At 41.1% G+C, this 26,472-nt stretch overlaps 1 protein-coding gene across 3 annotated transcripts in view; it reads left to right on the top strand.

Moving 5' to 3' along the window:
- The window catches only part of exoc4 (exocyst complex component 4), a 516,360-nt gene that overhangs the window by 32,668 nt on the left and 457,220 nt on the right, over positions 1 to 26,472 (top strand). For all 3 annotated transcript variants that reach the window (XM_078235822.1, XM_078235823.1, XM_078235825.1), the window contains exon 3: positions 17,700 to 17,884. In XM_078235822.1, coding sequence (XP_078091948.1) covers positions 17,700 to 17,884 — 185 coding nt within the window. The remainder of the gene's footprint in view (positions 1 to 17,699; positions 17,885 to 26,472) is intronic.

The following is a 26,472-nucleotide window of genomic DNA, read 5'->3' as shown; positions in this document are numbered from 1 at the left end:
GAATCCTCCCAACAACATTTGGATTAACATTGACCATAAAGCTAATTGGATGAGCCATATAAATATTGTGGTTAGAACAGCAGGTCAGGGACTGGGACTTCTGTGATAAATGATTCATCTCCTGGCTCCTCAAATCTTGTCTCCTAAACACCAAATCAGGAGTGTTTACTCTCCACTTGCCTGGTTGATGCTCCCAAAATACTTCAGCACCATCCAGGTCAAAGCAGTCCACTTAGCCAACAACCCATCCAGGGCCTTGAGTGTACACTGCTTCAACCACCTGTGCACAGTGACAGCCATATGTATCATTTACTAAATCCACTGCATTAACTTGCCAAACATCCTACAACAGCACCTTCCAAATACCTGACCCCTCTCACCTGGAAGGATAAAGGCAATGGATACAGGGGAAATCCGCTACCACCTCATTCCTCTCCAAGCCAAAAACCATTGTGAATTGGAGCTATCTCCTGTTTGACTGGCAAATCATTATGGAGGAGTTTGGAAATGATGGCGTGGGGGTGGGATGACAAATCAGTGTGCCAAGAGAAGTCTCCTGCTTTAAGTACACCAATTCTTCAGATTTCTTTTAAATTTGAATATTCTTAGCCTAATGGTTACTGCTTTTTAAGAATTATTCGTTCTTATCCAAGTTCTTGCTGGTTCTTGATTTTTGCCCCCTTTGTGGCAACTGTAGAGGAACCATGTTTGTGAAGAAAAATCTCAGTTTACATTTACTTTGCATGCTTCTTGCTTCGCACAAGGAAAATTATGGGAACGAGATTGCTGGAAACACTTAAGTGATTAGTAGAACATAACATTGGACACCTGTTGATTAGATCTCGACTTAATTCCAGATCCAATGAGCCTTTGAAGTCTTGACACCATTTTTAAAGAGTTATTTCCAACTTTAGTGTTCTCTCCAAAAGATTGCTGGTGTATGGATTCACGTGCAGTAGCTGCCCTCTGCTGCCTTTTTAAAATGGATACACTCCATATGTAATGCTGGATGAATTGGCTCTGCTGGTGGTCCATGATGTCATTGCATTTTTGTCTCATTGTACTGGCAGTGATACAATACAGAATATGACATTTCAGTGGGGGGGAAAAAAACAGCATCTGTATAATGATCTCTCAAATTCTGTATGCAACTTTCCCAACAGCTCTCTCCCTACCTGCAATATGGCAATCCTTCACTGACACTATTTCTGGAAGTTTAAGATCTACGTAATGTTTGTAGGGGGTTGTTAACTATTTATCAGCATTGGAGTAGGGAGGGAAAAACCTACTTTCCAGCCCTCAGTTTTTCCATAATCTAAATAACAGTTAAGACCACGAGTCTGAGGGTGCAAAGAAACAATTATAGGTTTAGAACGTGATAAAACCACATAAAGTAGATGCTCACACTTGCATAATTGATTACTGCTGTGTGCGGTGATTGTGACTGGATTGCAATTTATGTGAAAAGGGAGGTGATTGTACACATTCTAATTATGTGAAGAACGAAATGGAAAGAACTTCTCATTCCTGCACCCTGTGCTTATTTTCTTGTATTATCTTAGTGATAATCACAAATGTCAGTGCAATGAGACCCGCCATTGATGGAAACATGGTTCCCATCTTGGATCAAAACATCAAAGTCACTTGTGACTTCGTGACCCGGAAAACCATTCTGGCATTAAACAGTTGTTGGGGTGAGAAAATGCAGTGGGATATTAGTCCTGATCTTGCTTTTATTTCATTGCCTTGGAGTTGTGGCATAATATGAAATATCAGTCTTATGTTTTATATGCCGCTTGTGCCATTTATACTTCCACAAGACCCTTTCCATTTGCCGCCTTCGGAATCTGATGAGTTATTTTGCACCTTTTCCTTGGAAGGCCATCTGGGTGCCAGACTAGGCACGCTACGCCAGTAGAGGTCTGTACCCAGTCTGTCATTTATTTAAGGGGAGACTGAATTAAAATGCAAGCACAAATAGGTTGTAAATCCAAATTGTTGAAATTTGTGTCTCTTTCAGACAGGACTGTTATCATTTGGTTTTAATCATCACAGTTTTTAAACTGAGTCAGAGGAATGCAAAGAAAGGAACAAAAATAGCTCCGTTTTATCCATGGAGCCCTTCCTTTCATATATTTTGCCTGATAAACTTTTTACCATCTATTTTAACTGCTCCAGGAGCTTAATAATTACAAACAAAACTTCATAGTTGTTAAAATGAACTTTCTTTCTGACTTCTAAGGTAACAAAATAAAACTCTTGGATGTAATCTGTCACTGCACCCTGCCTTGCAATGACCTGCATGTAGCCCAAGTTAAATTGCATATTGGCTTCACCTCCAACCAAAAGCCACAAACCTGGAAACAAAAATCCTTTCCTGAACACCAGTTCACAGTTTAAACATAAACTTCGTCACAGCCATTCAATGAACAGTCTGCTCCAAGATGTTTGCAGCAAAAAAAAGCACCATCTCCAATGCATAACCACTGAACCATGTTCTAGAATCATAGAAATTCACAGCACTGAAGGAGGCTATTTAACCTATCATGTCTGTAGCAGCTGACAAAAAGCCATCCAGACTTTTTTATCTAGCTCTTGGCCTATACCCTTCAGGGCAACAACATTTCAAATGCACAACCAACTGCCTTTTAAATGTTACAAGGGTTTCTGCCTCTATTAACTTTTTTCAGACTGAGTTTCAGATCGCCGCCACCCCTCAATTCCCTTCCATGCTTCCTACCCTAAATCTGTGCTTCCTGATTATGGACCCCGAAACCAAGTGTAAAAGAGCCAGAGAATACCTACAGTGCAGAAAGAGGCCATTCGACCCATCTGATCTGCACATGCCCTCCCCTCTGCCCTATCCCTGTAACCCTGCATATTTACCATGGTTAATCTACCTAACCTACGCATCTTTGCACAGCGAGGAAACCCACAGAGACACTGGGAGAGCGTGCAAACTCCACACTGACAATCACCCTAGGCCAGAATTGAACCTGGGTTTCTGACGCTATGAGGTAGCAGTGTCAAGCACTGTCACCATGCAGCCCTATCCAATCTATTAGGTATCCCCTCAGTCTCCTCTGTTCCAAAGTAAACAACTGTCACTGATCCAATATTTCTTAATTTAAAATTTTCAGTCCTGGCCACATCCTCATGAATTTTCTTCTACCCTCTCCAGTAGAATCACTTGTTTACTATAGTGCAGTGACCAGAACTGTGTGCAGCATTCCAACTGTGGTCTTAGCAGGGTTTTATACAGTTCCAACATAAACTCCCTCCTCTTATGTTCTTCACCTCATCTAATAAAGGCAATTATCCCCAATGCCCTTTTGACTACCTTGTCTATCTGTACAGCTACCTTTCAGGGGTGTGGGCACGCACTCCGGGGCCCCTCTATACCTCAACACTTCTGAGTAGCCGACCATTTATTGTGCTGTTTGCCTTCCTATATGCATTACCTCACACTTCTCTGAATTGAACTCCATTTGCTGCATTCTGCCCCATCTAACAAGTTAATTGATATCTTCCACATGGTCTCCAGCTTTTTTTCTTCATTTCCACCATTTGTGTCATCTACAAAATTCTTAATCATTTACCCTACATCAAATTCATTGATATATATATCCCAAAAAGCAAGAGCATTAGTACTGACCCTGTGGAATCCCACTGGAAACTGCCTTCTGTCACAAAAACATCCATCGACCATTATGCTTTGCTTCCTGCCTCAGGACCAATTTTAGATCCAACATGCCACTTTGCTTTGAATCCCATCTGCTTTTAATTTGGTGACCGGTCTGCCATGTAGAACTTGTAATATTTATTGATTTAACAAGGCGATTGACATCAAATTTTTGATCTTCAGAAAATTCACTCATCAGTCAGACATGACCTTCCCTTAATAAATCTGTGCTGACTGTCCTTGATTACCCCGTGTCTTTCTAATGAAGATTTGTCCGGTTCCTCAGAATTTTTTTCAATAGTTTTCCGCCACTGAGGTTAGGCTGACTGACCAGAAATAATTCATTCCATCCCTTTCTGCCTTTTTAAACAGTGGTACAATGTTCACACCAAGCCTGTGCCCAGAGAGGATTGCAAAATGATGGCCAGAGTCTCTGCTATTTCTTCTCTTGCTTCACTGAACAGTCTAGGATGTATTTCATAGAATCATAGAATACCGAAAGTGCAGAAGGAGGCTATTTGGCCCATTGAGTCTGCCCCGACCCACCTTTTTATCTATCCCCATAACCCCATGTATTTACTCCACTAATCCCCCTAACCTACACATCTTTGGACAGTAAGGGGCAATTTAGCTTGCCCAATCCACCTGACCTGCACAACTTTGGACTGTGGAAGGAAACCAGAGCACCTGGAGGAAACTCAAGCTGGCACTGGAAGAATGTGCTAACTCCACACAGGCAGCCAAGGCCTGAATTGAACCCTGGCGTGATGAGGCAGCAGTGCTAACCACTGTGCCTCCAAACCTGGGGATTTATCCACTTTCAAATGTTTAAAACCCTTAATACTTCATCTTTGTCCATGTCAATTTCATTTAATAGTTCACATTCCTCCTCCCGAATTGCAATGTCTGAATTGTCCCCCTCTCCTGTGAAAATACACGCAAATGCAAAGTATTCCTTACAAACTATATCTGCTGTTTTGCCTCCACTCATAAGTTACCTGTACGACCCTTTTAGTTAACCTTTTGTTCTTTGTGTATTTGTCAAAAAAAAACATGTTTTCTTTGGTTTTTACCTGCCAGTATTTATCCATGCCTTCTCCTTGCTTTCGTAGTTTCCTTTTTTAATTTCGCCCTTACTCTTTTTATACTGTCATCTTTCAGCCATGTCTCTGTAATAATTATAATATCAGATTCCCACTTAAATGATGCCCGACAATGGGAATATTGGAATTTGTAATGTCTGTTGTTTGACTTTCAAGACCAACGAAGAATGAGGGCTTGCAATTCAGTGCACTTAGCTGGAGTACAGATTGGATACTTGAACATTTTTTTCAAAAATATTGAATTGAACTGCTGAACAATATGAAGTCTATTATAGTTGTGACTTGAGGTGCTGGCTGAAATGACCATTTAAGTCAGATGTTGTGGAGTGCTTTTCATTTTGCTCAGCTCTAACTCCCACCGACTAAACAAATCGGAGTTCTGAACATTTATTTAAAAATTCATTCAGTCCATTTGCTGTATTTTAACGTTGTATAAAGTGTTGGCAGAGTGTGAACCATTTAACCCTAGCACAAAGGTAATTGCTTGAATGGAAGCATTATTGCTTCCCATGCAAGAGCAGAGAATATGCAAACCTCTTAAATTTGTTCTGAGAAAATAATTGCTTTCATCATGTCAAAACATTTTAAAAGCACCTCATGCAATCAATTAGTTTTGGACTGTGGTAATTGTTACGTAGCAAAATGTGACGCCAAATCTGAGATCAGTTCCGCACAAGTAACTATGATTTATTCTCGATTGCGGAGGGTGTTGACCTGAGCACTTCTCCCAGAAAGTGCCATAGAATCTTTTAATATTTATCTTAAGGCTGGAAGGTCAGCATTGAGAGATTGTCCTGCTGCAGCTCACTTGTGAATATTTTTAGCAGAATGATTTGTTTTCTGGAAAAGCTGTTATATTTCTGCCTCCCTTCAGTCCTGAAGAGCAGTCATATTAGACTTGAAATATTCACTCTGTTTCTTGCTCCACAGATGCTACCAGACCTGCTGAATTTCCCAGCACTCTTGTTTTTTTATTTCAGCTCTTCAACATCTGCAGTATTTTGCTTTTATTTTGACATTTAATTTGCCAGATTGAACCCACCACTAAAGGGCTGTTGTTGACCAGGCTTGTTGGTTATTTAGTGATGGAGTGAAATAGAATAATACATATTTTTGCATATTATGCAGTGGTATAAAAGTGTGGCCCAGTGGCAAAAGTAGGTATGCTCCTTTTCTACAAGCACATATAACTCTGAGCCAGAAACAAGATGTAGCATGCACATAATATTATAACCACTTGCATTTATGAAATGTCTTTCATGTAAAGAATGGTACAAAACTTTGCAGATAGGCATGAAGCAAATTGATCCTCAGCCAAAAGAGGTGTGATCAGAGAGTGATTTTTAATGCAAGTTATTAATTAAGTTAGACAGATGGTTAGTTGGGAATTTCATTGAAACATGACATTATTCACTGACTTAATAGAGTAGATGCTGAGAAGATTGTTGCTGTGGTTGGGAAGTCTAGAACTAGAGGGTCACTGTCTCAGGATCATGAATCAATTTATTTAGGACTGAGATGAGGAGAAATTATTTCCCTCAGAAGCCTGGGAGTCGAGGAATTCTCGCCCCCAGAGGGCTGTGCATTTTCAGTTGTTGAGTATGTTCCTGACTGATCTTGATAGATTTTTGGACAAGGCAATCACAAGTTAGGCTGAGAACATACCGAACACGGACCAAGCTCGAGGGACCAAATGGCCAACTTCGCTTACTACTTGTGTTGCTTTTTCTGGAGAAGTGGACTGAGAGTGATGCACAAATGACTAAAATCAGTAGTGCTGTGTTTGTGAGGGAATTGGGATATGGCAAGGCCTTTGAAGGGTTTGAAAACCAGGCTGAAGATTTCATTTTTGACCTGTTCAAGAAAAGGGAGTTGTGGTCAAAGATTAGCCATGATCTTATAAATAAGAGAAGTTGGCCATATGTTCCCTCGAGCTTGGTCTGTGTTTGGTATGTTCTCAACCTAACATGTCATTGCCTTGTCCAAAAATCTATCAAGGTCAGGAACATACTCAACAATTGAAAATGCACAGCCCTCTGGGGGAGAGAATTCCATGGCTCCCAGTCTTCTGAGGGAAACAATTTCTCTGCATCTCAGTCAGCTCCAGCGGTCTTAAGGCCTAGTCCTGCTCCTATTTCTTAGTATGTTCTTGTGCTGTTCATTTTACAATCCTTCATTGGTGGTCATTTAGCCAACTGAGATTTGGAAGAACAATCAAGTTAGTCCCACTCCTCTAATCTTCAGCCAAATCCATGAAATTCTTCTCCCCTCATGAATTTATTCAATTGCTTTTGAAAACCACTATTGAACCGACCCTGTCCAGCAGTGCATAATAAATCTTTAGTGCTTATTGGGTAAAAGGGCTTTTCTTCATGTCACATCTGATTCTTCTCTCAGTCACCTTAAATTTGTGCCCTCTGGCTATGGACCATTTAGCCATTGGAAATAGAGTGAAACTTTCTAAATCCTTCATGATTTTCAACTTTTCTATCATGCCTCCTCTTAATCGTCTCTACTTGAAAGGCAAGTATTCCATCCTGGAATTATTCCAGTCAATCTCTCCACGACCTTGACATAATTCCTAAATGTGGTCCCCAGAATTAGGTATAATGCTTAAGCTGGAGCTAAAGTAGCATTTTAGATTGGTTCAGAATAACTTCTTATCTGTTGTACTTTATTTGTGTTTTTAATAAATCTTATGTGGCTAGCCAACTACTTTGAAGGTGGCAAGACAGGTTAGCAAAGTTTGTGACCAAACACCACCTTCGGGTCTCTCTTTTCTTGCACTTTCCTATAAGATTATCCATTTGGTAAAAAGGGCTGATCTGACATTTGAATTGGATGTCTCTTGGAAACCTCGATCAAATCAAAATTGATAGAAAGACCATAAGAACCTATCCTGATCATGAGATAAATATAGTAGATGATTTCAACTTTAGCGCCATTAATTAGGCTAGACATAGTGTTAAGGGTTTGACTGGAGTGGATTTCTTGAAATATGTACAGGAGAACTTTTTAGGTCAATATGTAGAGGGTCCAACAAAGGAAGGAGCTGTGCTGGAACCAATTCAAGGGAATGAAACTGGACAGTTCACTGAGGTGTGGACAGGGAGCATTTCAGTCATCACAATCACAACATGACAATTTAAGCTTGTTACGGACAAAAATGGATAAAGAAATAGACAAGTTGCAAAAAAGGTTTGGATTGGGGGGGAGCAGAGTTTAATAAAATAAGACGGGATTTGGCCAAGGTAGACTGGGAACAGCTACTAGTGGGGAAATCTACAGAAGAGCAATGGAGGGCGTTTAAAAAAGAAATGGAGAGGGTACAAACCCAGCATATTCCCCCTCTGGTGTTAGGAAGGAATAACAGGCACAAAGAACCATGGATCATCAGAAATATTCGGGATAAGGTGAGAAGGAAAGGAAAAGCTTTTAGCAGGTCCAAGGGAAACAAATCAGCAAAGGCATTAGTGATTTTAAAAAAAAATTAATTTGTGGGATATGGGTATCACTGGCTTGCCAGCATTTATTGCCCATCCCTAGTTGCCCTTGAGATGGCGCTGATGAATCAAAAAGGCAGCTCATCACCACCAACCCACATGCTTTGGGTTGATCCACAATGCCGCTAGGGTGGGAATTCCAGGATTTTGACCCAGCGACTGCAAAGGAATGGTGATATATTTCCAAGTCAGGATGGTGAGTGGCTTGGAGGGGAACTTGCAGGTGGTGGTGTTCCCATGTATCTGCTCCTCTTGTATTTCTAGATGGACGTGGCCATGGGTTTGGAAGGTGCTGTCTAAAGATCTTTTGGTGAATTGCTGCAGTGCATCTTGTAGATAGTACACACTGCATGACTGAGCGTCGGTGGTGGAGGGAGTGGATGTTTTTTTGATTTGATTTATTATTGTCACGTATTAATATGCAGTCTATACAGACAAAGCATACTGAACATAGGGAAGAAAAGGAGAGAGTGCAGAATTTTGTGTTAGTTATAACTCGAGCATAGAGAAAGACCAACTTAATGCAAGGTAGAGTCATATTCAAAAGTTCGTCCATTCAAAAGTTTGATGGCAGCAGGGAAGAAGCTGTTCTTGAGTCGGTTGGTATGTGATTTCAGACTTTTGTATCTTTTTCCCGACGGAAGAAGGTGGAAGAGAGTATGTCCAGGGTGTGTGGGGTCCTTGATTATCTGGCTGCTTTTGCGAGGCAGCACGAAGTATAGACAGTGTCAATGGATGAGAAGCTGGTTTGCGTGATGGCTTGGGCTCCATTCACAGCCCTTAGTAGGTTATTGCGGTCTTGGACAGAGCAGGAGCCATACCAAGCTGTGATACAACCAGAAAGAATGCTTTCTATTGTGCATCTGTCGAAGTTGGTGAGAGTTGTAGTGGATATGCCAAATTTCCTTAGTCTTCTGAGAAAGTAGAGGCGTTGGTGGGCTTTTTTAACTAGAGCATCCACATGGAGGGACCAGGTCAGGTGGTTGTTATCTGGACACCTAAAAATCCGAAGCTCTCGACCATTTCTACTTTGTCCCCATTGATGTAGAAAGGGGCATGCCCTCCTCGACGCTTCCTGAAGTCCATGACTATCTCCTTCATTTTGTTGACATTGAGGGAGAGATTATTGTCATCGCACCAGCTCACCAGATTCTCTATCTCTTTCCTGTACTGTGTTCTGTCATTGTTTGAGATCCAACCCACAACAAAGGTGTCATCAGCAAACTTGAACATCGAGTTGGAGGGGAATTTGGCCATACAGTCAAAGGTGTATAAGGAGTATAGTAAGGGACTGACAACATAGCCTTGTGGAGCACTGGTGTTGAAGATGATCGTGGAGGAGGTGGTGTTGCCTATCCTTACTGACTGTGGTCCGTGTGTTAGGTAGTCTGGGATCCAGTTGCAGTGGATGTGGTGCCAATCAAAGGGGCTGATTTGTCCTGGTTGGTGTCAAACTTCTTGAGTGTTGTTGGAGCTGCACTTATCCAGGCAAGTGGGGAGTATTCCATCACAGTCCTGACTTGTGCCTTATGGATGGTGGACAGACTTTGGGGAGTCAGGAGGTGAGTTACTTGCCGTGGTATTCCTAGCCTTTGACCTGCTGTTGTCGTCATTGTGTTTATGTGGCGAGTCCAGTTGAGCTTCTGGTCAATGGTAACCCCAAGGATGTTGACAGTGTGGGATTCAGTAATGGTAATATCGTTGAATGTTAAGGGGTGGCGGTTCGAGTGTCTCTTATTGATGATGGTCATTGCCTGGCATTTGTGTAGCACAAATGTTACTTGCCACTTGACAGTCCAAACTGTCAAGTGAGAAAAAACTTGCTTACCCACAGCGTGGTGACAGTCTGGAATGTGCTGCCTGAGGGGTATGGTCAAGGCAAGTTTATGGGCAGCATGGTGGCGCAGTGGTTAGCACTGCTGCCTCACAATGCCAGGGACCCGGGTTCAATTCCGGCCTTGGGTGACTGTATGGAGTTTGCAAATTCTCCCCAGATCTGCGTGGGTTTCCTCCGGATGCTCCGCTTTCCCTCCACAGCTCAAAGATGTGCGGGTTAAGTTGCTGGGCCATGGTAGATTGCCCTTTGGTGTCAGGGGGATTAGCAGGGTAAATACATGGGGTTACGGGGATATATAGGTCCTGCAGGGGATTGTTGTCGGTGCAGAATTGTTGGGCCAAATGGTCTCCTCCTGCACTGTAGAGATTTTGAGTTGCCTTGCAACCTTTAAAAAGTATCTGGATGAGCACTTGGCATGACATAAATTCAAAGCTATGGACCAAATGCTGGTAAATGGGATTAGGTGGGAGGTCGGGCATTTCTTGCTTGTCAGTGCAGGCTTGATGGGTTGAAGGGTCTCTTCTCCATTGTATGATTCTATGATTTTATCCCAAAACTAATATGCCCAGTTTCTAAACGCACAAGAAATAAATAGTAAATTTTTATTGATAATGCATTCAAGGATAGAACCTCAGTATACTGTTTTTTTTTCCAAAGAGAAAAAAGTCCCTTGCCTTCCCAAATGGTGGGCAAGATCCAGTTTCTGAATGAGGTTTCATTGCTGATAGATGGCTGAAGCTGGAGGCTGTGTACCCTTCGCCGAGTATCACTGCTGCATGGTTTTATTATTGCTTTTCAACTACTCTGCTATAGAAATATAAGAAGTGGATATGGTCTCAATAACTGTGTCTGCCAGAAGTGGTGTTTTGATGAGTCTTTCATGGTACTCAGTGATCTAATACTTCCTTTTGGAGGAACTCAGAATTATTTTGTTTTTCTTGCCCCAGGAAAGCTGTCCTTAGTGTGTAGCGATAAAATATTTGGTAGTCTTGTATAGTATATGACGTTATGCTATTTTAATGACTTCAACTTGGTTTCAGGGAGTTCTAGTTGAAGAACGTTTTCAAGTTGCGCCGAGGAGATGGACTCTTTTATCGCTGAACACTATATTGATTACTGAATGAAAACATTTTTCAGTTTTAAAAAACTCAATATGATTGTGTATTTGAATGTTTCGCACAATGACATGTGCAAATTAACTTGATCACTAACTCTGAAAGGAACTTTTATGACCAGAACTTGTTTAAATGGCCCAGCGATTCAAGAAGCACCATATGTATGTTTCATTATTTTAATGGTTAACTTTATATATCAGTGTTTTAGTCATCAGAGCTTGACTCTCCAAGTCTCTCAAACCATTCTTATTTAGGCTTGCCCATTTGCTGGAGCTGCAATCACTAGTTTAGGTGGACTAGCCATGGTAAATTGCCCCTTTTATATCCCAAGATGTGTCGGCTAAGGGGATTAGCAGGGTAAATACGTGAGGTTACGGGGATAGGGCAGGGGGCGAGCCTGGTGAAATGCTCTGTCAGAGAATCGGTGCAGACTCGATGGGCCTAATGGCTTCCTGCTCCACTAGGGATTCTATGTTTCATCCAGGCAAGTGGAAAGTATTCCATCACACTCCTGACTTGGGCCTTGCAGATGGTGGAGCTTTAGGGAGTTTGGAGGTGAGTTACACAGCACAGGATTCCTAGCATCTGACCTTTTCTTGTCGTCACAGTATTTGTATGATGAGTTCAGATTCTGGTCAATGGTAACCCCCAGGATATTGATAGTGGGGGATTCAGCAATGATAATGCTATTGAATGTCAAGGGATGATGGGTTGATCCTCTCTTGTTGGAGATGTCATTGTCTTGGAAATTGTGTTACGTTAATATTACTTGCCACTTGTCAGCCCAAGCCTAAATGTTGTCCAGGTCTTGCTGCATTTGGACATGGACTGCTTCAGTATTTGAGGAGTCACGATTGGTGCTAGTGCAGTCATCGGCAAACATCACCATTTCTGCTCTTTTGATGGAAGGAATGTCATTGAAGAAGCAGCTGAATGTGGTTGGGCCGAGGACACTACCCTGAGGAATTCGGGTTGCTAAAGAATGTGGGTGGAGATGGGGAAGGGCTTGCATTAATTTTTTAAGCTCTCCTAGATATGAGGGAGGTGTTATAGGATTGGAAAGTGATCAAAGTGAGAACTCTTAAAGAATGCAAAGACAGTCCCAGCAACAACAGGCCAGTTAATCTAACATTGGGAGCGGTTTTTGGAATCCTTCATTGGGAAGCTGGGGTGAGAGGGGAAATCAACAATTACCTGGAGAGGCTTGAGGTAATTAAGGAGAGCCAGCATCGATTTATGAAAGACAGATGGTGCTTGACTAATCTAATTGAATTTTTGATGAAGCAATGTGGTTGGTGTTGTCTGTATGGATTTTAAGAAAACATTTTACAAGGTACCACAGGAAGGGCTGGTTAACAAAATTGGGACCTATGGAATAAGGTCAGTGTGCAGTTAGATGAAAACTTGGCTTGAGCAGCAGGTCAGAATTGATTTGTTTTTCAGATGGGAGGATGGTAGACAGTGGTTCCCCCCTCCACACCGCACCGTGTCAGGCGAGGACCACTGGTTCTTTTGCTATATATAAATCACTTGAATGTTAGACTATAGAGTAAAATTTCAAAATTAACCAATGATGCCAAACTTGTGGAAATGATATGAATTGCAACAGGAATTGGGCAAGCAGAATGTGCAGATACAATTTAGTACAGAGAAATGTGAGGTGATGCATTTGGTACAAGGGATAGGGAGAGGCTGCGGATGGTTTTTAGTTGCAAGGTTAACTTGGGGTTTGGAGATTGAGGAGCAATTTGATGGAGGTTACAAAATTATGAAGGGGTTAGATAGGGTGGGCAAGGATTACATTTTCCCCATTAGCTAACTACAAGGACTAGGTTTTTCAAGAGCTGCACTTTAGCACAGTGGTTACCACTGCTGCTTCACAGCTCTAGGGACCTGGGTTCGATTCCCAGCTTGGGTCACTGTCTGTGTGGAGTTTGCACATTCTCCTCATCTCTGCGTGGGTTTTCTCTAGGTGCTCCGGTTTCCTCCCACAGTCCAAAGATGTGAGGATTAGGTTGATTGGCCATGCTAAAATTGCCCCTTAGTGCCCTGAGATGCGTAGGTAAGAGGGATTAGCGGGTAGATGTGGGGATAGGGCCTGGGTGGGATTGTGGTCTGTGCAGACTCGATGAGCCAGATGGCCTCTTTCTGCACTGTAGGGTTTCTATGATTTTATGACTAAGGACTACAAATTTAAGATCTTGGGCATAAAATGGAGGGGGAATGTGAGGAAGAACTTTATTATTCAGCGAGTGGGAATTACCTGATCTCACTGCCCACGAGTATGGTGGAAGCACAAACATTTCTAAAGGAAATTGAATGGACACTTGAAAATAAACTTGCAGGGCCAGAGGGACTGAGCGGAGGAGTGGGATTGACTGGATTGCCCTGTGGAGCATTAGGTGGATTCCATGGGACTGAATGTCCTCTGTGCCATAAGTTACTCTGGGCTTGTGCTCTCATAGTCATACTTTTCTCAGCCTTGCATCATTGGACAACCCTCTCATCTCGGGGACCAAGCTAGTGAAGCTTTGATGTACTGTCACTATCGCAAGTATATTCTTGTTTGAATATGGAGACCAAAACTGCACAGTATTCCAAATGAGGTCATAGCAAAGCCCTGTACAATTGCAGCAAGACATCTTTATTCCTGTACTCCAGTGTCCTTACAGTAAAGATCAATATGCCATTTGCCTTCCTAATTGCTTGCTGCACCTGTATGCTGACTACTTGTGTTTCTTGTACGAGCACACTCAAATCTATCTGAACGTCAACATTTAAAAGTTTCCTGAATTTAAAAAAATATTCTGCTTTCCTACTTTGACCATGGTGAGTAACCTCTCTCTTCCTCACATTATACTCCACCTCCCATCTTGTTGCCCATTCACTTACCTGTCTGTATTTTTTTGCAGTTTCTTTCTCTGTCCTTCCCAAAGCTTACATTTCCATCTGGCATGGTATTATCAGCAAACTTTGGATATATTACACTCTGTCTTTTCACCTAAGTCAATAATTTAGATCATAAGTAGCCAAGGCTCCATAACTTATCCTTGCGGCACTCGGCTAGTCACAGCTTTCCAACTTGAAAATGTCCCATTTATCCCTTTTGCTTGATGGTGTGTTATTGGCCTTTTCGTGAAGGGACGGGAATTTCCAAAACATAATCAAAGCTGCTCTTTTTATTGTTACTTGTCAGTTCATATAGTTGGAGGAGAAAATTTCTGCCGACTGACCCCCTCAATTGGGCACTGTGATTATTACTGTGAAATAACTGGTAAGGCATCATAGAATCAAAACTAGGTTTATGAACAATGCATTCTTTTTAGAAATCCTTTTCCTCGGTATGATGGACACTCCACCTTTGTAAATGAGGCTGTTTGTGGGGACTCATTCTCCGGTAAGTTTTTAATCGTCCACCACCATTTGCAACTGGAGGTGACAGGGCTGCAGAGCGTTGATGTGATCTGTTAGACATAGAATCAGTTTGTTCAGTCACTCAGATGCTGCTTCTAAGCTTGCATGTATTCCTGTGTTTTAGCATCACCAGATTGGCATTTCATCTTTACGTATGCCTGGTGCTGCTGCTAGCATGCTCTTTTGCACTCTTCTTCCAACTAGGGTTAATCTGGCTTGATGGTAATGGTGGTGTGGAGATGCCGGCGTTGGACTGGGGTAAGCACAGTAAGAAGTCTCACAACACCAGGTTAAAGTCCAACAGGTTTATTTGGTAGCAAATACCATAAGCTTTCGGAGCGCTGCCCCTTCGTCAGATGGAGTGAAAATCTGTTCTCCAACAGTGCACAGAGACACAAGATCAAGTTACAGAATACTAATTAGAATGCAAATCTCTACAGCCAGCCAGATCTTAAAGGTACAGATAATGTGGGTGGAGGGAACATTAAACACAGGTTAAAGAGATGTGTATTGTCTCCAGACAGAACAGCTCGTAAGATTCTGCAAGATCAGGAGGCAAGCTGTGGGGGTTACTGATAATGTGACATCAATCCAAATCCAACATGGATTTATGTCACATTATCAGTAACCCCCATAGCTTGCCTCCTGATCTTGCAGAATCTTACTAGCTGTTCTGTCTGGACACAATACACATCTCTTTAACCTGTGTTTAATGTTCCCTCCACCCACATTATCTGTACCTTTAAGACCTGGCTGGCTGTAGAGATTCGCATTCTAATTAGTATTCTGTAACTTGATGTTGTGTCTCTGTGCACTGTTGGAGAACAGATTTTCACTCCATCTGACGAAGGGGCAGCGCTCCGAAAGCTTATGGTATTTGCTACCAAATAAACCTGTTGGACTTTAACCTGGTGTTGTGAGACTTCTTATTGATGGTAATGGTGCAGTGAGGGAAATTACAGGCCATGAGGTTACAGATTGTGGTTGAATACAATTCTGTTGCTGATTTGCCACAGCACTTCATGGAAACTGGTTTTGAGCTGCTCCAACCTGTTCTGAATTTATCTAATTTAGCACAGTAGTAGTTCCACACAACACAATTGACAGTATTCTCCTCAGTGTGTAGATGGACTTGTCCTCTGTGGTCACGCCTACCAATGCTGCCATTGACAGATGCATCTGCGACAGGTAAATTAGTGAGCACGAGATTGGGTATGTTTTTGTCTCTTGTTGGTTCCCTCACTTCCTGTCGTAGCCCTGTCAGGAATACATGTCCTCAACCAACCTGCTCAGCATTGGTGCTATTGAGCCATTCTTGATGATGGGCATTGAAGTTCCCTCACCCAGAGTACATTCTGTGCTCTTACTATCCTCAGTGCTTGCTCAACATAGAGAACCATTGATTCATCAGCTGAGTAAGGGTTTTAGATGCTAATCAGTAGGTAGTTTCATTGCTCGTGTTTGACTTGATGCCATGAAACTTCATGGAGTCTCGAGTGGAGATTCCCAGGACCATTTACTCCATCCTGTATGCAACTTTGTTGCAACATCTGGTGGACCTCTCCTGCGAGTGAGTCAGCAGAGATTTGTAAGGTTGTTTGGAGTGTTTCCCTGAAGAGGTCTGAAGGCCTCTAAGATTGAATGTTTAACTTATTGATAGCCCGTAACAAAGTATGTATTCAAGTTACATCCCTGCATGGGTGCTGTCTCCATGTTGCTTCCTTCTAGATTCTACTATTGTATTGTGTCTACCATCATGCGATTCTCTACATCATATCATGGGAGGTACTATTCTCAAGTCTCATGTTAACCCTTGTTCTGCCTGACACCCATACTACAACTCTTGAGGTCTGAATTTGTGAACGACTATGTCAGGCTGTTGCTTAACTCGTCAATAGGATAGTGTATAATAGCCCATTGTCTTTTCCTTGACACAAGAAGACTATAAATATAATAGCAGCATGGAGTTCGTTCATATTTTGAATTGAACTTTGCATCTCGTGGGAACACGAGTCGTGCTTGAAATATTAACATGAGGGGAGGCAGTGACTTAGTAGTATTAGTAACCCAGGCACCCAGGGTCATGCTCTGGGAACCCAGGTTCAAATCCCACCATGGCAGATGATGAAATTTGAATTCAATAAAAAACTGGAATTAAAAGTGTAATATTGACCATGAAACCATCATTGATTGTTGTAAAAACCAGGGAAAACATTTACGAGGCACTGCCACAGTGAACAGGTGTAGATCATTTAGCCCCTTCAATTTGGTCCTTCATTTAATGAGACCATGACTGATCTATGACGTAATTCATACATTTACAAAAGATAGAAAATAAGCTCTTTAGAATTAGCTGGTTTTCAAGTTTATCAAAACTTGTTGGACACCCCCAATAAATTGACGTGTTAAGCATTTGGAGGTTGTTCTCATAAGTTTGATGTTGTTTCCTGATATTGGTGTCTTGGTTGCTTCTTCCTTTGCATGCTCTGCCAGCTGCAGAGATGGCATGATTCAGCTGCCAGCACATGTAGAAAAAAACCCACTTGTACCATTCATGATGCCAAACTTCATCGAACAGCCTACAATAGATTTGAAAATGAGTGCATTTTCAGGACAGTTGTACAAGGCAGCTGTTGAGTACAAGCTGTAGTAAATCGGGCAAGCAAGGTGCCTTGATCTTTGAGCATTTGGATTGCGAGTTTCTCTTTTTTGTTATATTAAGTTCTTCCCTCATCTCTCTGTAGCCTTGAAAAATTCCCCAGGTTATTGAATTGGTCATTTATTTTCAGAATTCCGTGAATGTGGCTTTATAATTGGGTTTTGGGTGATGTATGTAGCCCAGCATGTCTAAACACTTATGGGACTGCATGGATCATATTGAATGTCACTGTGCGATAATACAACTGAGTCAAGACTGTTCTACTCGGGGAAATAAGACAATGCCAAGGGTGGCTTAAAACCTTGGAGCATGAATGATTGTGAATAATTAAATGCACGGACCAAAAGTCAAAGTTGAATTGTCTGCTCTCTTGTTTTCCATGTCAGGTCTCTGCAGTCGATTCTTTGGAGGGGCAGCTGCTGCAGGTGGAGGGACTGAGTGACCTGCGTCTGGAGCTCCACAGCAAGAAATTGAATATGCACCTGGTCCTGATTGATGAGTTGCATCGCCACCTGTATATTAAATCCACGAGTCGTGTGGGCAATAAAAGCCGGGACAAGAGCAGAATTGGGTCAGTATGAAATGCAACTGGATAAGAATAAAATGAGAGCAATAAAAATGGTAAATTCCTGAAATTAAAATGAAATCAAGAAGAGTAGGAAGTACACAGTAAATCTGTTGACATCTATAAAGCTAACCTTCGGTTAATATTTTGGTCATGACTAAAATAATTAATCCTTCTGTTTGCAAATGCCAATGGAGCTGCTCTCTGTTTTGAAATTTAATGCCATTATGGACATTGGGTTCTTTTCATTTTTTTGAGGATGGAAATGTTATTTGCAAGACTAAATGCTTCAGTGATGCTTTTCATGCTTTTTCAGTAAAATATTATTATTAATAAGTCATAATTGTGAAAATTGAAAAGTGGGTCAGCAATAATGAAAGGTTTTATTAATGAGAATACCATTCTTCAGAATAGATGTAGAAATAGTTTGAACCAATCTAGATTAATTTGTAAGTATGTATCTGTCTGCCTATTATACTGAATGTCATGTTGCCCAGTGCCCTGTCCCTGGAAGAGTCATTTGCTGCTGTGTTTATATAACAATATGTAGTGCAGTAGGACAGCATGTTGCATTGGGCTGGCACAGATAATACCAATTGTCACCCAAACTGTTACAGGCTCTTCAAGTTCAAGCTGATCTTTTTTTCTTTGGAAGAAATTCACTCTTCAGTCTCCCTTGTTTAGTGTCCTATTAAAGGCCAGGTTTGATAGAACCGTGCTTGCCTTCCATACCAGGGTATGTTTTATTGTGTAGGAGCTCACACACAGGGCACTCCTTCACTGCCTGCCAAGTGACCTCTTATACGTTTTTACTTTCTCTCCAAGATCCCAAAAAATGTTGCATCCTGGTCTTGCTGCATGTTGGCATGGCCTGATTTACTGTCTGAGGAGTTGTGAATGGCATTGTACAATCATCAGTGAACATCCTCACGTCTGACCTCACAGTCGAGGAAAGGTCATTGATAAAATGTGTTTATCCTAGGCAGCTCCAGAGCCTCATGCAGCACTTTGACATCCAATTCGCAGCTTCCGACCTTTTCCAGTTGGATTGCATGAACATGAAATAACACCTTAAAAAAAAAGGAACATAAGAGCTGTGTTTTGTTGTGAGGATAAAATGGCATTATGTTGTCCTTTACATTTTCAAATGAGTGTTCTAATAAAAAAGATCATGGTCTCCAAATAAACCTGGTGGTATAGCTGCAGTGAGCTCTTAGATGATGCTTCTGATTCATGCAACAGGTTTTATAGTTGCGACCATTATGGCTGAAATTTTTTTTTCTTGATGTGCTATTAGAACCTATTTTCTTTTATTGCATATATCTATAGCTAAGAAAAGTGACTTGATTCTCTGTATCTTAAGTTAGTTTGTTTTAAAAATGACTTTATTGATAAATTTATTGTAAATTCAATCAAGAGTTAGATCTATTTTAATTTTGACTATTATCCATTGATAAATAAATTGACCTGGCACTCCAAGTGCCAATGTAGCGTATCTGAGGGTACCATCCGAGAATGCGATTTAAATCATAAACTTTGGATGGCTGTGACTGTCTTACAGCAATGGTTACTGAGATGAAGTTAGAAGACTTGACCACTACCCTCTTTCTTGACTGCCTGTGCCCCTGCCCCATCCCCGACAACACGGAAATAGGGCAAACAGGTAGGGAGGTCATGGAACCTTTACAGATTACAGGGGAGAAGGTGCTTGCTGTCTTGAGGCAAATCAGAGTGGATAAATCCCCAGGACTGGACAGGGTATTCCCACGGACCTTGAGGGAAGCTAGTGTTGAATTTGCAGGGGCCCTGGCAGACATATTTAAAATGTCAGTATTTACGGGGGAGGTGCCGGATGATTGGAGGGTGGCTCATGTTGTTCCGTTGTTTAAAAAAGGTTCCAAAAGAAATCTGGGAAATTATAGGCCAGTAAGTTTGACGTCGGTGGTGGGCAAGTTATTGGAAGGTGTGATAAAGGATAGGATCTACAAATATTTGGATAGACAGGGACTTATAAGGGAGAGTCAACATGGCTTTGTGCATGATAGGTCATGTTTGACCAATCTATTAGCTTTTCGAGGAGGTTACCAGGAAAGTGGATGAAGGGAAGGCGGTAGATGTTGTCTACCTGGATTTCAGAAAGGCCTTTGACAAGGTCCCTCATGGGAGGTTATTTAGGAAGCTTCAGTGGCTGAGTATACATGGGGAGGTAGTAAATTGGATTAGACACTGGCTCAATGGAAGAAGCCATTAAACAAATACATGCATATGTTTCCAAATCCCCTTTGTTGAGCAACGTATTGCAGGTATCTGTCCCAGTTTTGGTATCTAATATTCAAGGCCTCTGCAGATCTTTTTCAGTCTTTCACTCTTGACCTGTATTCTTTGCTGAATCATACATTTTTGACTCTTTTGATTGTGTCCTTCATTATACAAAGGAGCAGTTCAAATGTGTTTATTTAATACCTCAAATATAAAGCAGTTACTGCTAAGTGTATTTTATCTTCTATTCACTGCATCATATAACACAGAAGAAGCCCATTCTGCCTGGACTGACTCTTAGAAATGAACTATGCAATTACACCCACACTCCTGCTCTTTCCCCATAGCCGTGCAAATATTTCTGATTCAAGTATCTGCTTAATTTCCCCTTGGACGTTACTGTTGAATTTGCTTCCAGCACCCTTTCAGGTCATGCGTTCCAGGTCACAGCAACTTGCTACATGAAAACAAATCTCCTCATCTCTCCTCTGGTTCTTTTGCAATTATGCGGAGATGCTGGCGTTGAACTGGAGTAAACACCGGAAGAAGTCTCACAACACCAGGTTAAAAGTCCAACAGGTTTATTTGGTAGCACAAGCCACTAGCTTTCTGAGCACTGCCCCTTCATGAGGTGAGTGGGAGTTCTGTTCACAAACAGGGCATATAAAGATACAAACTCAGTTTACAAAATAATGGTTGGAATGCGAGTCTTTACAGGTAATGAAGTCTTAAAGGTACAGACAATGTGAGTGGAGAGAGGATTAAGCACAGGTTAAAAAGATGTGTATTGAATCCAACCAGGACAGTTAGTGAGATTTTGCAAGCCCAGGCAAGTCGCGGGGGTTACAGATAGTGTGACATGAACCCAAGATCCCAGTTGAGGCTGTCCTCGTGTGCGGAACTTGGTTAGCAGTCTCTGCTCAGTGACTCTGCGTTGTCGTGTGTCGTGAAGGCTGCCTTGGAGAATGCTTACCCGAAGATCAGAGGCCGAATGCCCGTGACCGCTGAAGTGCTCCCCAACAGGAAGAGAACAGTCTTGCCTGGTGATTGTCGAGCGGTGTTCATTCATCCGTTGTCGCAGCGTCTGCATAGCTTCCCCAATGTACCATGCCTCGGGACATGGTACATGGCATGTCCCGAGGCATGGTACATTGGGGAAACTATGCAGACGCTGCGACAACGGATGAATGAACACCGCTCGACAATCACCAGGCAAGACTGTTCTCTTCCTGTTGGGGAGCACTTCAGCGGTCACGGGCATTCGGCCTCTGATATTCGGGTAAGCGTTCTCCAAGGCGGCCTTCGCGACACACGACAGCGCAGAGTCGCTGAGCAGAGACTGATCGCCAAGTTCCGCACACACGCGGACGGCCTCAACCGGGATCTTGGGTTCATGTCACACTATCTGTAATCCCCACGACTTGCCTGGGCTTGCAAAATCTCACTAACTGTCCTGGCTGGAGACAATACACATCTTTTTAACCTGTGCTTAACCCTTTCTCCACTCACATTGTACCTTTAAGACTTGATTACCTGTAAAGACTCGCATTCCAAACATTATCTTGTAAATTGAATTTGTATCTATATATGCCCTGTTTGTGAACAGAACTCCCACTCACCTGATTGAAGGAGCAGCACTCCGAAAGCTAGTGGCTTGTGCTACCAAATAAACCTGTTGGACTTTAACTTGGTGTTGAGAGACTTCTTACTGTCTTTTGTAATTGTCATGGCACGTCTTGTTTTGTTTCCAGCCATCTTTTCAATGGACTCACCTGCTTTCTTGCTTGAATTCATGGACGGAAAGTCGTTGAACTTTAAGAAAGATTAAAACATGTATTGAAATAATGAAGTAAAATGCAATTTTGCTTTTGATAGTGACCCATTGAAAACTAGAAGGAACAGGAGGAATTATTGTAGCTACAAGCTCGAGGTCAAGGATAATTGACAAATCAGCCAGTGTGTTTGGCAACGATATCAAGTATCCATTTTTCAAGTGTCAACTTCTTCATTTTCATCAGTTCCTAAAACAAATTCCTAATAAAATCCAAGTATATTCTGTACCAAAGAAAAAGAAATTCCCTGCAACCTTATTCTCCAACCAGTGCTGGTTGTGTAGGAAATTTTTGCGCAGAGCGTAATGGATACTATACCTGGTGTTTCAAGAGTTAGCATTTAAATAAGTGGTGATGCATGCAATGAGAATTGTATACAAAGTTTAACAGGCCTTTAGAATTTACGGCACCAATAATTCAGAATTGATCTTTGTTGAACAGCTTTGAGCAACAGAAACCCTTTTCCGCTTAAATAAGATCTAAAGCAATAACTCACAAGGATTTACTCCGAAGATGAAATAGAAAAACAAGATAGATTCTGATGTATTTCATTGGGGTGGTAATATAAATAACTGTCATGAAAACACACATCAATCAATATCTCATATAGTGAACTTGAGTTTCTTGAAACTGAAGTGATAGGTAGTAAAGTATTTATTTGTCAGCTGATTGAAAAGGAGCATGTTGAATAGTTTGGAGTGCAGAACTCAATAGATGGTTCCAAATAACTTTAACCTGATTACAGTCCTTAGTTCTTGTTAGTGGTTAACTTACAACTGTTTTTATTGAAGCAGTCTGAATGTGAGTTCAGGAGCGTAAACCTGTGGAGGCAGCACTTTGATAGCTATGGTAGACAGCATATTTATTCCAGATTGCAACAAGCTATACAGAAAGAGGCTGCATCACTCTGGCATGCAAAATCTGCATATTGTATCTGATAGTCATTTGCCCCTCTCTGGTTTATCTTTATGGAAAACCGCTGATAAATTTGTTTTTTTTTGCTTTTATATCTTAAGTTCCCCAGTGCACTATTTTCTGAAAGGAGAATGGAAACTGACCTTGTTCCTAACATCTGCCAGAGTAACGCTGAAGAGCCTTGCAGAAAACACCCCAGACTAGGCCTGGGTGATGCCTTTAAAATCTGGCTCCCTTAATTCTCTCTTATCATGTTAACAGTGTTGTAGGGAAAAATCCCTTGTACCAGTGCATTCAATGAAGTCGAGTCGCAAGGCAAGGTTCAAAGCATTTTTCTTTATTGTACAATTACTGGGAACCCAGGGAGACCCCCGTATCCAGCTTAGAAACAGTGCTTGGCCACGTTAATCTCAATAGTTATACATTTGCTCTGGATATTTATAGGAATCCAAATTCGAGCGGGAACATTTGCTCATACATTTTTACAATACTTATAAAGTGGCCTGTCTGGTCAGGAAGTTCCCTGAGAGACTTGTCAATTTGCATCTGTATGGTGTGTGTCCGTGTTAATGGGACTGCCTGTTCTTGCCCCGGTGTTTTAATGTGTTTCCCATTATCCTCTCGATGTGTCCCCTTATCTAAATCGACCTCCACTGTTTTGTGTCTGTATTCTATGCTTGCATTAGGTGTTAATGTCATTTTGTCCTGCTGTGTGTAGGGGGATTTAATCTAATCTTTTATTCTTTTTATCCTAGTTTATTAAGTTTCTTTGCCTGCCTTGGCCATTTTATTCCTGTAATATTTTATTGACAGTCCGGTTATGCCATATAACCCACTCCAGGTCTTGACTCGCAGATATCCCGATCTTCTAGCCAAAGGCTGGTTTAAAATGCAGCTTCGTGCTGTTGCTGGGCAGAATAAGGATCTTTTGTCGGCTTTGAAATTAAAGGTCTCTCAGCTGTGCAGAGGGAGATTTAAACGAATGTCCATTCAGGTGTTCCCCTCTGCATTGTGGGCACGTTATGAATGGTGCCAATCAGTCCAATAAATGAATATGTTTAATGAGGTGAATATTGATGAGATAATAAAAATATGGCTTTTGGAAAATGGCCTACTTCAACAGTAAATTTTTAAAAAACAGTAAATTTTCCCTTCTCGGCCTTTTGTCTAAGATTGAGTATCAGATCAAGCGCAAGATGGGGTGCAATGCCTCATCTTGTCAGCTTGGATCTTGTTTGTCTCTTTTGTGGATCCTTGAATTGGATTCAGTTGGATTTTGAATTTGGTTTTTGGAGCAGGCAAGGAATGGATTTGTTTCCCTGGTCCACCAAGGTGGAGTAAAAAAAAATGCTGCGTGTAACTTTATTGAAGCACCACATGACCAATGTATAGACTTGGTAAAGAATGTTGCTCTCTATATGAAAATATTGAAATATATGCAATGTTCTCATTATTGAACTGAAGCACCTCAGTGCATTCGATCTCTGGAGAAAATGTAAATTTCGTTGTACTTTAACTGTTTAATTGGAAATGTTTTTCAGATTTTATCTGAATAAAGTAAATTTTTGCAAAAAAAATAGTAAATTTCAGTTTTCATAGGCATAGCTGCAACTTCTTTGAATTGAAATTCAGCAATTGAAATGTCCCACAAAAAGGTGATTGATGAATCAACTTGGGTGTCATTAAATGAAGCCAGTCTTAAAATGGGGAGTACATCCATTTTGAAGCACTGCCATGCTGGAGTGGCCTATTGTCAAGTCAAATTCCCTTTTGTTTGATTTCAAGTGCATTTCAGCCTGCAGATGCAATTTTCTTTTTGTTCGACTTCTTCAATCCATCTCTGCTGTTCATGAACAACTCAATCCAGCCTAGATTTATGGAAAATTTTGTGAAATAAAGCAGATCAAAAGTTGCAGTGCTTTCTATGCCTGAACACCTGGCGCAGTAAAGGTATTATTGGTTTTAGTTGCACTAATTACACATTGGGTTTACATACTTTTTAAATTACTGTGATGCATTTAGTTTCTCCTACATTATTTGGCTGAAATTATTGGATTTAATTTTTTAATCAGATCTGGAATAATTACAATTTTTGGAAGCTAATGAGCTTCAATGTAAAATAATTGACTGGATGTTTGTTGTAATAGCTATACAGCTCAGTGAAATGGAGTTGGTTTCACAGTAAGTCTTCACATCCACAGAATATTTTTATGTAACCCATGGTGGACTGCAAAGACAAGATTCTCATACAGACAGCCCTCAGTACGTGAGAATCAACAGCAGCAGGGATCCACTTTACAGTGTTCCCTCAAAATTCTGCAGAATTGTTTGATGTGAACACTTGGGGCTTTTTGTCAGTTGTAGATTGTTAGAATTGTGTACTTTAATCCTTCCTTGGTGCACCCTTCTGTCACACACAATTCTGTCTCGCACGCCATGACTTGGAAATAGATGGTGGGAGCTCAAGGATAGCTGGTGACAAATATACCTCCCCGTTCCGGTGTTTGACAGCTTATGTCACATGGATACCACATTTCTTGATCTTCAGACATTGGATACCTTCCTTGCAAGATGTACACTGGTAAAACAGCAATTGCAGTAACTGTTCTCGACTGTGTCACTGGGGCAAACTTGCACATTTCGCTGTTTCAAGCTTTCAACCAATGTTGACTTGACGAGGATCTTTTTGTAGTCAGTCACGCAAACGAAGTGTCGAACAAAGTCAACTCAACTGAGTTCGGCACAGATGTGTATTTTCGAGCGAATGTCAAGAATAAGATAAAAGTGTTGGTTTCAAAGGAAGCTAGTCTAAAGCCTTCCACCTCGCTGAAAATTTACACGAGGTCCCAAGCAAAAAATCTTAACACTTGAAGCAAGATGGAGTTCTTCTTTTCTCACTGTTGCATTTTCTGCACTTTTTTTCCCTTTGTGCTGGTGAGCATCTCACCTCAGAGGGCTTTAAAGTTTGCCATGTGGTGATTTGTGTGTGTAGACCCATTTCCTGTAAATGCAAAGAAAATCATTCAAATTGAACAGCAATACATAAAAACTAATGCTCAGTTTTTTTAAAAAGAAGCCTGTTGAATGATTTATGATTGAATAAGCTGTAAACCTTGTGTGATGAGATTATAGTCTTGATATCGAACGATGTATTTTCAATAATGAAACCACATTTCAATTATTCATCAGGCTTATACCACACTAATGGTACAAATGTTAAGGAATCCAATAATAGAGCCACCATTTATGTATTTATATCCACTAGCATTTGAGAACATTATTTTGATTTCAATTTAAATCTTGAGTTCTTTTGCTGTAATTTTCCAATAATGTCGATTTTTTTTGGGTATACTAATGACTTAAGCTAGTCACACTTCAGTTATTCATGTAGTGATCAACTAGTGGATTTAAATTTTCAAATTATTTGAATTAGAGGTCTAACCATTGATTTATGAAGATTTACAATCACATCCTTACTTTTAGACTCTCTCCTCAATTTATAAAGCAAAGGTCCCTATATTACAAATCAGCCGCCTTCAAATAAATTATATATATATATACCCACTATTGTACCTTGATCTTTCTGGT

Source organism: Mustelus asterias, chromosome 19 (genome assembly GCF_964213995.1).
Source record: "Mustelus asterias chromosome 19, sMusAst1.hap1.1, whole genome shotgun sequence".
NCBI lineage: Eukaryota > Metazoa > Chordata > Chondrichthyes > Carcharhiniformes > Triakidae > Mustelus > Mustelus asterias.
Note: the sequence above shows the minus strand (reverse complement) of the source record. Positions and strands in the feature narration are given on the sequence as shown.